This window comes from Salvelinus namaycush, chromosome 6 (assembly GCF_016432855.1).
Source record: "Salvelinus namaycush isolate Seneca chromosome 6, SaNama_1.0, whole genome shotgun sequence".
In the NCBI taxonomy this organism is placed as follows: domain Eukaryota; kingdom Metazoa; phylum Chordata; class Actinopteri; order Salmoniformes; family Salmonidae; genus Salvelinus; species Salvelinus namaycush.
The window spans coordinates 25,851,301-25,864,984 of record NC_052312.1 but is presented as its reverse complement, the minus strand read 5'-3'; the positions used below and the strand labels follow the sequence as shown (position 1 = coordinate 25,864,984).

Genomic DNA, 13,684 nt, shown 5'->3' with positions numbered 1-13,684 from the left:
ACAGGCATGCGCACGCATACCTACACCCCTGCCTTACTATCTCTCCTCTCTGTAGGTGTCAAAGTTGGGTTGCCAGGCATTTGCGATCCTTTTTGATGACATCGACCACTCCCTGTGTCAGGCTGACAGTCAAGCCTTCTCCTCATTCGCTCACGCCCAGGTTTCAGTTGCCAATGAGATCTACCGATTCCTGGGAGAGCCGCCCGTCTTCCTGTTTTGTCCAACAGGTGTGTAGTTGAGATGTGTGTAGTATCCTCTCTCACTTTCACTTTCTCACATAAACAAACAAACAAACAAACAAAAGTTCCAAAGGAACTGCGGGGATTCCCGCAGGAGGCCTTTTGGTAAATTGTAAATGACAGCCTACCGTTCAAAAGTGTGGGGTCACTTAGAAATGTCCTTGTTTTTGAAAGAAAAAATAAATAAAATTGTCCATTAAAATAACATCAAATTGATCAGAAATACAGTGTAGACATTGTTCATGTTGTAAATGACTATTGTAGCTGGACACGGCTGATTTTTTTAAATTTTTTCATTTTTATTGAATATCTACATAGGCGTACAGAGGCCCATTTATCAGCAACCATCACTCCTGTGTTCCAATGGCACGTTGTGTTAGCTAATCCAAGTTTATAATTTTAAAAGGCTAATTGATCATTAGAAAACCCTTTTGCAATTATGTTAGCACAGCTGAAAACTGTTGTCCTGATTTAAAGAAGCAATAGAACTGGCCTTTAGACTAGTTGAGTATCTGGAGTATTAGCATTTGTGGGTTCCATTACAGGCTCAAAATGGGCAGAAACAAATAACTTTCTTATGAAACTCGTCAGTCTATTCTTGTTCTGAGAAATGAAGGCTATTCCATGCAAGAAATTGCCAAGAAACTGGCCCGCATCTCAGAGTCGCCTCTTTACTGTTGACGTTGAGACTGGTGTTTTGCGGGTACTATTTAATGAAGCTGCCAGTTGAGGACTTGTGAGGCATCTGTTTCTCAAACTAGACACTCTAATGTACTTGTCCTCTTGCTCAGTTGTGCACCGGGGCCTCCCACTCCTCTTTCTATTCTGGTTAGAGCCAGTTTGCGCAGTTCTGTGAAGGGAGTAGTACACAGCGTTGTACAAGATGTTCAGTTTCTTGGCAATTTCTCACATGGAATAGCTGTCATTTCTCAGAACAAGAATAGACTGACGAGTTTCAGAAGAAAGTACTTTGTTTCTGCCCATTTTGAACCTGTAATCGAATGCTGATGCTCCAGATTCTCAACTAGTCTAATGAAGGCCAGATTTATTGCTTCTTTAAAAGCACAACTGTTTTCAGCTGTGCTAACATAATTGCAAAATGGTTTTCTAATGATCAATTAGCCTTTAAAAATTATAAACTTGGATTAGCCAACACAACGTGCCATTGGAACACAGGAGTGATGGTTGCTGATAATGGGCCTCTGTACGACTATGTAGATATTCCATAAAAAAATCGGACATTTCCAGCTACAATAGTAATTTACAACATTAACAATGTCTACGCTGTATTTCTGACCAATTTGATGTTACATTAATGGACAATTTTTTTTGCTTTTCTTTCAAAAACAAGGGCATTTCTAAGTGACACCAAACTTTTGAACGTGTGTGTGTGTTTGTTTATGACAAAACACACATCACGACAAGAAACAACACTACATAGAGACCTAAGACCACAACATAGCAAGGCAGCAACACATGACAACATGGTAGCAGCACAAAACAAGGTACAAACATTATTGGGCACAGACAACAGCACAAAGGGCAAGAAGGTAGAGACAACAATACATCAGCCACAACTGTCAGTAAGAGTGTCCATGATTTGAGTCTTTGAATGAAGAGATTGAGATAAAACTCTCAATTTTGAGTGTTTGTTGCAGCTCGTTCCAGTCGCTAGCTGCAGCGAACTGAGAAGAGGAGCGACCCAGGGATGTGTGTGCTTTAGGGACCTTTAGCAGAACGTGACTGGCAGAACTGGTGTTGTATGCGGATGATAAGGGCTGTAGTAGATATCTCAGATAGGGGGGAGTGAGGCCTAAGAGGGTTTTATAAATAAGCATCAACCGGTGCGTCTTGCGACGGGTATACAGAGATTAAAAAAAAATATATATATTTGACCTTTATTTAACCAGGTAGGCTAGTTGAGAACAAGTTCTCATTTGCAACTGCGACCTGGCCAAGATAAAGCAAAGCAGTTCGACACATACAACAACACAGTGTGTTTGTTAACAATACCACTGAAAATATAAAAAAAGAAGGTCCAAGCGTCTACGACAGAGGGGATCATGCTGATTCGCTACCATTTTAGAGGCCAGTTCATGAAGGAAGACTTGCTCATTAAAGTTTTTTAGCAAGAGTCTATGACATATCAGGACAGGGCATTTCACTGAGCAGCCATTATGAACACAGGCTGTAAAACAGTGATCACTAAGGTCATTACAGAAAAAAACAGACTAATACTTATCAGGATTATTTGTGAGGATAACATCGAGGAGAGTAGCCTTTTCTGGAAGTTTTGAGTCATACCTTGTGGGATTGGTAATACTCTGAGAAAGATTTAGGGAGTCCCATTGCTTTAGGACTTGGTCAGGTGGTTTAAGCATGTCCCAGTTTAGGTCACCTAGCAGGACAAGTTCAGACTTAGTGTAAGGGGCCAGGAGAGAGCTTAGGGCAGGTAGGGTACAAGCCGGTGCTGATGGAGGACAATAGCACCCAGCAACAGTCAACAAAGAGCTATTTGAAAGTTTAATGCTTAAAACCAGCAAATAAAATTGTTTGTGACAGACTTGGTGGAGACAACTGAGCACTGAAGGTGATCCTTGGTAAAGATTGCCAATCCCCCACCTTTGGAAGATCTGTCTTGCTGAACAAAAATGTTATCAGCAGAAAGGTTAACATCAGTATTCCAAACACTCTTTCTTAACCACGTCTCAGTAATGACCAACACATCTGAATTGGAGCTGTGACCCCACACTTTTCAAATGATCCATTTTAGGTAATACGCTTCTAGTGTTAACGTGCAGAAAACCCAGTATTTTACGAGAGAAGAAATCAGTGAAGCAGATATCAGAGCACAAGTCAGAATTGGGGCTAGCAACAGTAGATGATGTACTTGCACATTTCCAGATATTATCAACAGTAATACAATCAAGGCATGGCATAGGACAGGGAGAGCTCTGCATTGCTGATTTATGACATCTGAATGTGCACTAGATGGCAACAAGATCATATTGTACAGCAATTTCATCAGGTAACATGAATACAAAGCCAGCGAGAGGTGGTTAGAATAGGATGGGAGGCTGAAAGTCATTTCTGGAGGCAGATTTCTTATAGAAAATGCCAGTGGATGGTCTTTGAACAGCGGGAGGGGGCTTCAAAGACTCCTGCCACTTGTTGGGCCCAAAGGCCTTAACACCTCTCACTTCAAACCTCAGTGCTAATTGAAGTTGTATCTGGTCTGTCCTAGCAAGCCTGGCAGCCTTAACTCAGCATCCCATCCCCATAAAGTAAAATATATAATTGTAATGTACTTTTATTTTTCATTTATTTTTAATTTTTCTTGGCTTTCAAAATAGCATCAGACCAAACATTACTCACTCAGTTCCAGGTTGGATGGTGTCCTCGGGTCTCTGCTGTTTGTTTGCTAGAACAAGCTTGGATAAAGGAAACCTTGGTAGCAGTAATCCCTCTGGGTAATTTTGGCCAAAATTAGGTTGTAGGTTTGGTGTTTTGATCTGGAGCGAAGGCCATGTTGTGGAGGGTAGCATCCTAAATATGTCCCTGCCTAAGAATCCAAGTTTATCTAACTCCAAATCTCTTTGTATTCCTTCTCGCATCTATGCACTTTTCTCCTCTTACCTTTTCCCTTCACTTTTAGACTTCAATGCACAACTCATTAGCTGTATGTGACCAGGCGAAAAAACCTTTCCAAGCCAAACCGTATCATAACCGCTACACACAGCCTACATCATTGTCACCACATTAGCTGAAGTAACATCATAGTCAACATAGCTAATAGAACTAACACGTTAGTAAAACCGCTATAATCATGCAGTAACGTTAGTGTACAGTCAGTAAGCAGTTTAGCACTTACACCGGCGGGCCCTGTGGCAATAAGTTATTAAAACCAAAAGGTTACCTTGACTTGGAAGGGTTCCAGTGTTGTGTTGGATAGTCATAGCCAGCTAGCTAACATAGTATCCCTCTGTTTGATCAGGGTGTTTGAGTAGGCTAAACTAGCTTGCTGCATTTGCTAGCTAAGTAAGTGAAACTGAATGTGAAAAAAATGACAATCTCTTGCTTTTCCTTCATTTTGAAAGAAATTATTCTTTCAGTACTAGATTCATTCTCTGAACCTTTGATTGGATGGACAACATCTCAGTTCATGTTGCAAGAGCTCTGATAGGTTGGAGGATGTCCTCGGGAAGTTATCATAATTACTATGGAAGTCTATGGAAGTGGGTGAGAACCATGAGCCTCCTAGGTTTTGTATTGAAGTCAATGTACCCAGAGGAGGATACACCATGGTGCTACCCTACAGAGTGCTGTTGAGGCTACTGTAGACTTTCATTGCAAAACATAGTGTTTTAATCAATTATTTGCTGACATCCTCTGAGGAGTCTCCACTGCTTCTCTTCTAATTAAGTAATTGCATACTGATATTATGTTACTCTCCTCTTTCCCTCGCTCACCCTCCCTCCTCCCTTTCTCTCTCCACTCCTCTCTCTAGAGTACTGTGGATCTCTATGTTCTCCCAGTGTATCTAAGTCTCCATATTTGATGACTGTTGGAGAGGACCTGCTGCCTAACATCTCTATCATATGGACCGGTGAGACAGACAGGCTTTCTATTCTTTAGATTTAAAAAAAAATATTATATTCTGTAAATTACAATACCTTCCCTCTCTCGCTATCCCTCCCTCTATGGTCAGATGACATGAAAAAGGGCTTTGGCCATGCACACCAGTGGTGGGTTTGGTGTTGAAAAACAGAAGCATATGCAGAAAAGTACCTCATACCTATGGTAAAATATGGTGGTGGATCTTTGATGTTATGGGGCTATTTTGCTTCCACTGGTCCTGGGGCGCTTGTTAAGGTCAACGGTGTCATTAACTTTACCAAGTAGCAGGACATTTTAGCCCAAAAACCTGGTTTCCTCTGGCATGTGGCTGGCACTTGGCTGCAGTTGTATCTTCCAGCAAGACAATAACCCCAAGCATTAATCAAAATCCGCAAAGAAATTGTTAATTGACCACTCAGTCTCCAGACATGAACCCCATTGAAACCCTGTGTTTTGAATTGCATAAGAGCAGACAAAGGATATCAAGGATCTGGAAAGAATCTGTATGGAGGAATAGTCTAAGATCCCTCACAACGTGCTCTACACATTTTACAAAAAGCCACAGGATCAGTGGAAGCAAAAAGGCTGCATAACATAAAAGATCCTCCACCATATTTTACAGTAAAAATGGGCTTCCTCTTTACTTATGCATCCTTATTTCAACGCTAAACCCACCACTGGTGTGCGTGGCCAAAGAGCTCTATATTCATGTGATCTGACCATAGCACCGGTTAAAATCCAAGTGCCAATGCCATTTAGCAAACTCCAGTCGTGGGCAGGAAATAATCTTTATGGAGGAATGATCTAAAGGATCAGACATACCAAGGATACTGAATGCCGAGAGGAACTTAGATGTAGTCTTGTCACGATACCAGAATTTAGACTTGGATACCGATACCAGGATTAGTATCGTGATTCTTGTTACCATAACGATACTCGATACCAAAATGATACCGAAACGGTACCACTGCAAGAAGGCACATTAACCAAAGTCACAGAATGGCACTTGATCCTAACAGAAACTCAGCTACGGCTCTGTTCAATCGTTGGGCAGCTAATGAGTTCATTATCATTACATTTGACATTTTTTACGTCAACATTTTTCAGAGACAGCCATGTATGCATTAATGAATCAATTATACAATGGTAAAAAAAAAGTCTGATTTGTACAACTCTAACTATATAACAACATAATGGTAATCATTTATGATTTTTTTTAAATAAAAGCCTTTCGTGAACTAACACTCGCACTTGAATCTTTTCCTTCTTTTTTTTTTTTTTTTTTCCTTTTTTTTTTTTTTTTGGGGTGGATCAGCTTAATATTGCGGAAAGAATGTTGCTTCCAATGTAATTGTCTGCATCATTTCCAATCCCCCATATTTTTTGGGGTAAATATATATATCCATACACGCATGCATACATATATACATATATACATACACATACCTATATAGACATACATACTTTTTTAAAGAATATACCTTTATTATTATTCCCCGCAACCCTACCACCGCTCCCCCAATTGGAGTAAACTAATAAACACTTCTGCTTTTACCTTCAATTTATACATCTTATACCTATTTTACAGACACAGACTACTTTATAATAGTTCTCTCTTGTTTGTTCTTAGTCCTTCCTCTATTTCTGTTGTCCATCCAATTTTATTTCCACTTGTAACTGTGCTATTTCACAAAAGCTCCGCACCTATACACATTTCACAGATCCCGTATGCCCTACATTGTTTATCTTGTTATTAGTCCCACCCTTCAGTTCTACTCAACCCTTCCCATCTATCTTCCAACATCATCCATTTCGGATTTTTATTTGCCATATATTTTTCAACTGTGCTGTGATGCTTCACAAAAGATTTGAACCTTCCTATTCTCATAGCTTCTACAGATTGTAAATTAAAAATAAACATTTTTGCTAAAATAATTATTATATTATTGATTGATTGACTATGGCTTTTCAAATCCCCCAGTATTGCTATCTGTAGCGTTAGTTCTAGGCAAATGTTGCAATTCTTCAGCCATTCCTGGACCTGTGACCAAAAACGAGCTACATATGGACAATACCAAAATAAATGGTCTAATGACTCTGCCTCCTCACAGCAGAATCTACAGAGCTGGGAAGATTGTATACCCCATATATATAACATTCTATTAGTTGCAAGAATTTTGTACAATAATTTAAATTGAAAAATTCGAAGTTTTGAATCCGGCGTTGTTTTGCGTATCAATTCATAAACCATGTGCCATGGAATGGGTACATCGAACATCTCTTCCCAACTATTTTGCAATTTATATGGCACAGCTGTCAGTTTTTTGGTCCTTAAATGAAATTGGTATATGTTTTTATTTATCACACTTTTCTTTAACCATTTATGTTCTTTAATACAGGGCCGACATACAAGTTCCTTACTTTTTTCCCCTTCTACTTGCCTCTTCCATTTTTGTGGTAATGCTGCAATTAATTGGTTGTAATTTTGGGTAGAGCAGACATTTCCATATGTCTGTGTGAGCTGCATGTGTGACATAACTCCACCAGTCCTATTTATGATATCATTCACAAAAATTATACCTTTTTTAAACATTTCTTCGATAAATACAGTTTTTTTATCAATTACTATATTTGAATTTAACCACAATATTTGTTGTACTATTTGTTCCGTCCTTTCAGGTGGATTAAACTGAAATTGCAACCAACTTTCTAAGGCTTGTTTAAAAAATAAGGATATTTTGGAGATTATTTCCTTTTCAAACAACCGAAAGTGAGCAGGTGTAATCTGAATAAAGGGAAAAAGGCCCTTCTTGAACATAGGATGAGACATTCGTACCAATTTACTAGAGAACCAGTTTGGATTTAAGTATAACTTTTGTATGACTGATGCCTTTAGTGAGAGGTCTAATGCTTTAATATTTAATAATTTCTGCCCTCCGAATTCATATTCGTTATATAAATAGGCCCTTTTAATTTTATCTGGCTTGCCGTTCCAAATAAAATGGAATATTTTTTGTTCATATAATTTAAAAAGCAGGTCACTAGGTGTAGGCAAAACCATAAGCAAATAGGTAAACTGTGATATGACTAAAGAGTTAATCAGGGTGATTTTTCCACAAATAGACAAGTATTTTCCTTTCCATGGTAGCAAGATCTTATCTATTTTTGCTAACTTTCTATAAAAATTTATTGGAGTGAGATCATTTCTTTCTTTTGGGATTTTTATACCGAGTATATCCACATCTCCGTCAGACCATTTAATTGGTAAACTACATGGCAATATAAAATGTGTATTTTTTAGTGATCCAATACGTAATATGGTACATTTATCATAATTTGGTTTTAATCCAGAGAGGATAGCAAAGGTATCTAGATCCTCTATGAGGCCGTGGAGAGACTCTAGTTGTGGTTTTAAAAGAAAACATGAATCATCAGCGTACAATGACACCTTAGTTTTTAAGCCACGGATTTCTAATCCATTAATATTAATGTTTGATCTAATTTTAACAGCTAACATTTCGATGGCAATAATAAATAGATATGCCGATAGTGGACAACCTTGTTTTACTCCTCTAGATAGTTTAAAACTTTCTGAGATGTAGCCATTATTTACTATTTTACACCTAGGGTTACTATACATAATTTTAACCCATTTTATAAGAGATTCCCCAAAATTGAAATATTCTAGGCATTTATATATAAACTCCAGTCGTACTTTATCAAAAGCCTTTTCAAAATCAGCTATGAAAACCAGACCTGGTGTCCCCGATATTTCATAGTGTTCTATTGTTTCCAGTACTTGCCTTATATTATCTCCAATGTATCGTCCATGTAAAAAACCTGTCTGATTAGGATGAATAATATCTGACAAAACTTTTTTTATTCTATGCGCCAAGCATTTTGCTAGGATTTTTGCATCACAACACTGAAGTGTAAGAGGTCTCCAATTTTTTAATTGGACTGGATCTTTATATATACCACTTGGGTCCTGTTTCAGTAATAACGATATCAGACCTTCTTGTTGCGTGTCTGATAATCTACCATTTATATAGGAGTGGTTAAAACAAGCTAATAATGGTCCTTTGAGTATATCAAAAAAAGTTTTGTATACTTCCACTGGTATGCCATCCAGCCCTGGAGTTTCCCATCCTTAAAGGCCCCAATTGCATCAAGCAGTTCCTCCTCTGTAATTTGGCCTTCACATGAGTCTTTCTGTACAGATGTTAATTTTACATTATTAATAGGAAAAAAATCCATACAATTAGTTTCAGTTAGTGGAGATGGAGGAGCCTGAAACGAAAACATATTCTTAAAGTACTTTACTTCCTCTTTCAAAATATCATTTGGTGAATCATGCGTGACTCCATCATTTGTAACAAGTTTTAATACATTTTTTTTGGTAGCATTTCTATATTGAAGATTGAAAAAGAATTTGGTGCATTTTTCCCCATATTCCATCCAGTTCGCTTTATTTTTATAATGTATTACACTGGATCTTTCTTGAATAAGTTCCTCCATTTCTTTTTGTTTTTCCTCTAACTTATTCTGTGCCTCTATGGTACTGTTTTTATTGCTATCTAACTGTACTGTTAGTCCTTCAATTTCCTTTGTTAATATGGACTCTTTTGATCTAAATTGCTTTTGTTTTATAGATGAGTACTGAATTGCATGGCCTCAAGGCACACTTAAAAGTGTCCCATACAATAAGGGGATCTGCTGTACCTATGTTATGTCTGAAAAAGTCAGTTATAAAATCTTCTGTCCTAGTTCTAAACAATTTATCATCTAGTAGACTTTGATTAAATTTCCAATATCCTCGCCCACGTGGAAATTCTGTAAGAGAAATATATATGCCAATTATGTGATGATCCGACCGCATTCTGTCCCCTATCAACACTTTTTTAACTTTTGGTGCCAGAGAGAATGGTATAAGAAAGTAGTCAAGACGACTAGCTTGATTCAGCCTCCGCCATGTATATCTCACTAAATCAGGGTATTTAAGTCTCCATATATCCACTAATTCCAATATATCCATGACATTCATGATTTCCTTAAGTGCCTGAGGGTGATAGTTTGTAGTGTGATTTCCTTTCCGGTCTATAGAGGTATTTAAGACCGTATTAAAATCTCCCACTATAATAATAGAGTCTAGTGTTGCTTGTAGAGTTGATAAATTCTTATATATATTTTCAAAGAAGCTTGGATCATCATTATTCGGACCGTATAGGTTAACAAGCCATATTTGTTTATTGTCCAATAACATATTTAAAATAATCCATCTACCTTGAGGATCTGTTTGGACAATTTGCACATTTGGATCAAAATTATTGTTAATTAAAACCATCACCCCTTTTGAATTTCTTTGCCCATGGGAGAAATATATTTTTCCCCCCCAGTTCTTTTTCCACAAAACTTCATCTAAAACTGTTGAATGGGTTTCCTGTAAACAATAGATATTATAATCCTTCTCTTTTAGCCAGGTAAATACTGATCGTCTTTTCTTATTATCTGCTAAGCCATTACAATTGTAACTGGCTATACTTATTTCACCACTTACCATAATGAGACACACCTTTCATTCTTTTAATCAGAATATATTTTTGTAAACGTACTATTAAAAAGTAACATAATGATTGAGTGTCTATATAGTTGTACCATGATATTTGCATTTCTACTAAGTAAACCTCCAATTGGTCCCTACTATTCCACCCGCTAAAAGGCCTCATCTCGAGATGGCTTGTCATCCCAATGCCCGGTAGACCACCCTCGACCCCCTGTATCCCATAGCCCTGAACCGACTGGGATCCATTCTTTGAAAAGAGCATACAGTGCCATTTACCGAATTGAAGAAGATCAATTACCATATGCATTTCCATTGCCCTCACCTCGATTTGTATTATATATATCTGTGGATCATCCTCTATTGTCCCTAACATCTTTTACTTCTTCCTTCGCAACAGTTGTGGGATACACACATACACCCACACACACTCAGCCCTTACCCCCACACAACCATAAGCTCACTTTCTCAACAATTGCACCATCCCAGAGCCCAACTCAAGATGGGTCATGATTTACAAATGCACTTGCAGTTGCAGCTGCATGAGAAGGCCTGCAAGACCGCACAAAAAATTAGCAAAAATTGAGAGATTTATTTACCATTGTCATATCCTAGATAATGGAGGTCAAATGTACACCTTATTCCTGAAACACCCACAATACGGCCACCCGTCATGACCATGTCCCCACGCATCTCCATGCAGTCCGACTTTGATTTTGTGCCGCCAGGGCCACAATAATATACCCCCTCTCTGAATGTCCGAGTGTGACCCCCTCCCCATGGGTTACTGCAGCTAGTGTTGCCAGCACTGCCACTGCCTGGGTGGGGGCACCCCACCGGAATCCCCACCGGCTAGGTACAAGGTCGTCAAGGTTCTCATTAGCAGCTTTGAGAATTTCCTTGTATATTATGCTCTCCCTTATTGGGGCTTTGGCTTTGCAGGACCAACCCTGCCAAGCAGGCTCAGAATCTTGAGGGGGCAGTGCTGCTCTTGGTCTCTGACCTCATTTTAGCTGCATACAGACCGCTTACAGCGGGCACATAAAACAGTTAGGGACTTCTCCTTAGTATCTGGGTCATTCAGGTGGGTGTCTAGGGTATAGTGCCATGGACCGTACCATTAAAATAGGATAATAAATAATTAGATATAATTTATAAAAAAATAAATAAAAAATGTAGTTCTCCATGATAGGACAATAAATAAATAAGACGTATAATTCATTATAAAAGTATATCCATCATCTGAACAACATTGAAAGCCCTCTCATACCCGGCTCACAGCAATACATTGGCTCTGGGATATGCAACCATTTCATTACTCACTCACTCAACTTTCCAAACATAACAAATAAAATAAAAAATAAACACAAACCATACCATCCACACATACTGTGCCTTCTGTTTACTTAGTTTTTATCTTCACTATGTTGAATTAGTGCTTGTGTGTTCAATTAGTTATATGTGAAGATTTATAGAAAAGCTATATTTTTTATTGTATTGTTACAATCAGTAACCGGGCTTGAATTGTGTTTATTTCCCTCGTCTATGAGAACTTTGTAATTTTTAAAATAACCATGGAGTAGTCTTTGTGTCTCTGAACAACTGGTTATCAATATATAGTTTATCAACGACGAGAGCTACTCGTTTCGCTTTTAATCTATTTTCTTTGAAAATTGGATACAGAACTTTGCGCCGTTCTGCAATTTCCTTCGGAAACTGATCATTCATGCCAATTTTGGTCCCAGCAAGTCTTTTACCCAGGCTTTTAACCATTATTTTATCTTTAAATGAAGCAAATTTGGCAACGATTGGGCGTTCGTACCTCTGCCCTCTCTGTCCGAAGCGGTGAACGCGTTCAAGTTGGATTTTGTCGATAACTTCGCGTGGAATCTGAAGCGCTGTAAGGAGGAACTCTCTAACTATAGATTCAGGAACTTCTCCTTCTTTTTCTTGGATACCTGTAAGTACCAAATTCTCTCTCATGGATCTAGTTTGTATGTCTAGTAAGGTTTCCTTCAGAACGGTGTTCTCCTTTTTAATTCCATTCATTTCGGTTTCAATCTTATTGACTGTCCCTTTTAGCGCGTGTGTTTGCTTCTCCAATGTCGCAGCTTTTTCATCACTCATCTCTAGGCTTGCCTTCAACTCTTTTATATCCTTACTAACTAATTCAAGTATACCCAGTTTGTCATTTATTGATTTTAACAGATCGGTTTCGACCTTTACCATTCCGGGTGGTGAGAATATTAAATCATCAGTGTCTGTAGAAGAGTCACGTTTTCGTTTTGTAATCGGTTCCCCTGTCTTACTCTCCGTCATGTTTGGTTGTTGCCTGTTTTCGTAATATTTGTCGATAAATGTCTCTAGTTTTAGGATTTGTTTTGTGTTATTGTCCAGATTGAAGGTTATCACTCACCAGATTAAGTAGTGCTAATATTTTAGTCTAATTTAGCAGATATTTCGAATATTATGTTTTATCTTGAGGTGCTCTACATAAATCCCTTCAGTCCGCCATTACCCTTACGTTACCTTTACGTCATACGTCTTTTCCTTCTTGCTAGCTCTGACTTTGCTGATAGCTACCTTATTGAGGAACAATTTACTTACTATGACTGTGGTAGGTGGTTGTCTCACCTAGCTGTCTTCAGATGAATGCACTAACTGGAAGTCGCTCTACATAAGTGTTTGCTACATGACTAAAATGTAATGATAAATCTCTACTGATAAAGTGGGTAAATCAAGATGTAGCCTCGGACTATTCACATGACTGCACACATGAGTGTGTGCATGCATTGCATTATTGAGCTTGTTTTGGCTGCATAGAAGTAGCTTATTTTATAAACGTGTGCGCTGTCTCTTTAACGAGGAATGACGTCATTACTGGGTAGTGAATTGTAGCCCAGGGTAGTGAGTTGATGATGGCTTCAGCTGTAAGCTAGCAGCAAAATCACACCGGCGAGGAAGGATGACGTTTTACATGCTCCTAACCAACTGTGCTATTTTGTTCGGGTTTTTTTGCGTTGTTTGTAACTTATTTTTTTACTTATTTTGTACATCATGTTGCTGCTACTGTCTCTTATGACCGAAAATAACTTCTGGACATCAGAACAGCGACTACTCACCTTGAACTGGAAGAAGCTTTTTTCTTTAACGAGTCCATGAGTCCGAGTCCATCTATATTATTTGTAGCCACCTATTTACCACCACAAACCGATACTAGCACTAAGACCCCACTCGACCAACTCTATAAGGCCATAAGCAAACAAGA

The 13,684-nt window shown here is 38.4% G+C and overlaps 1 protein-coding gene across 1 annotated transcript in view; it reads left to right on the top strand.

The window, feature by feature from the left end:
- The window catches only part of si:dkey-183c6.8 (protein O-GlcNAcase), a 48,383-nt gene that overhangs the window by 11,674 nt on the left and 23,025 nt on the right, over positions 1-13,684 (top strand). The window contains exons 5-6 of the mRNA XM_038995310.1: positions 56-227; positions 4,747-4,845. Coding sequence (XP_038851238.1) covers positions 56-227; positions 4,747-4,845 — 271 coding nt within the window. The remainder of the gene's footprint in view (positions 1-55; positions 228-4,746; positions 4,846-13,684) is intronic.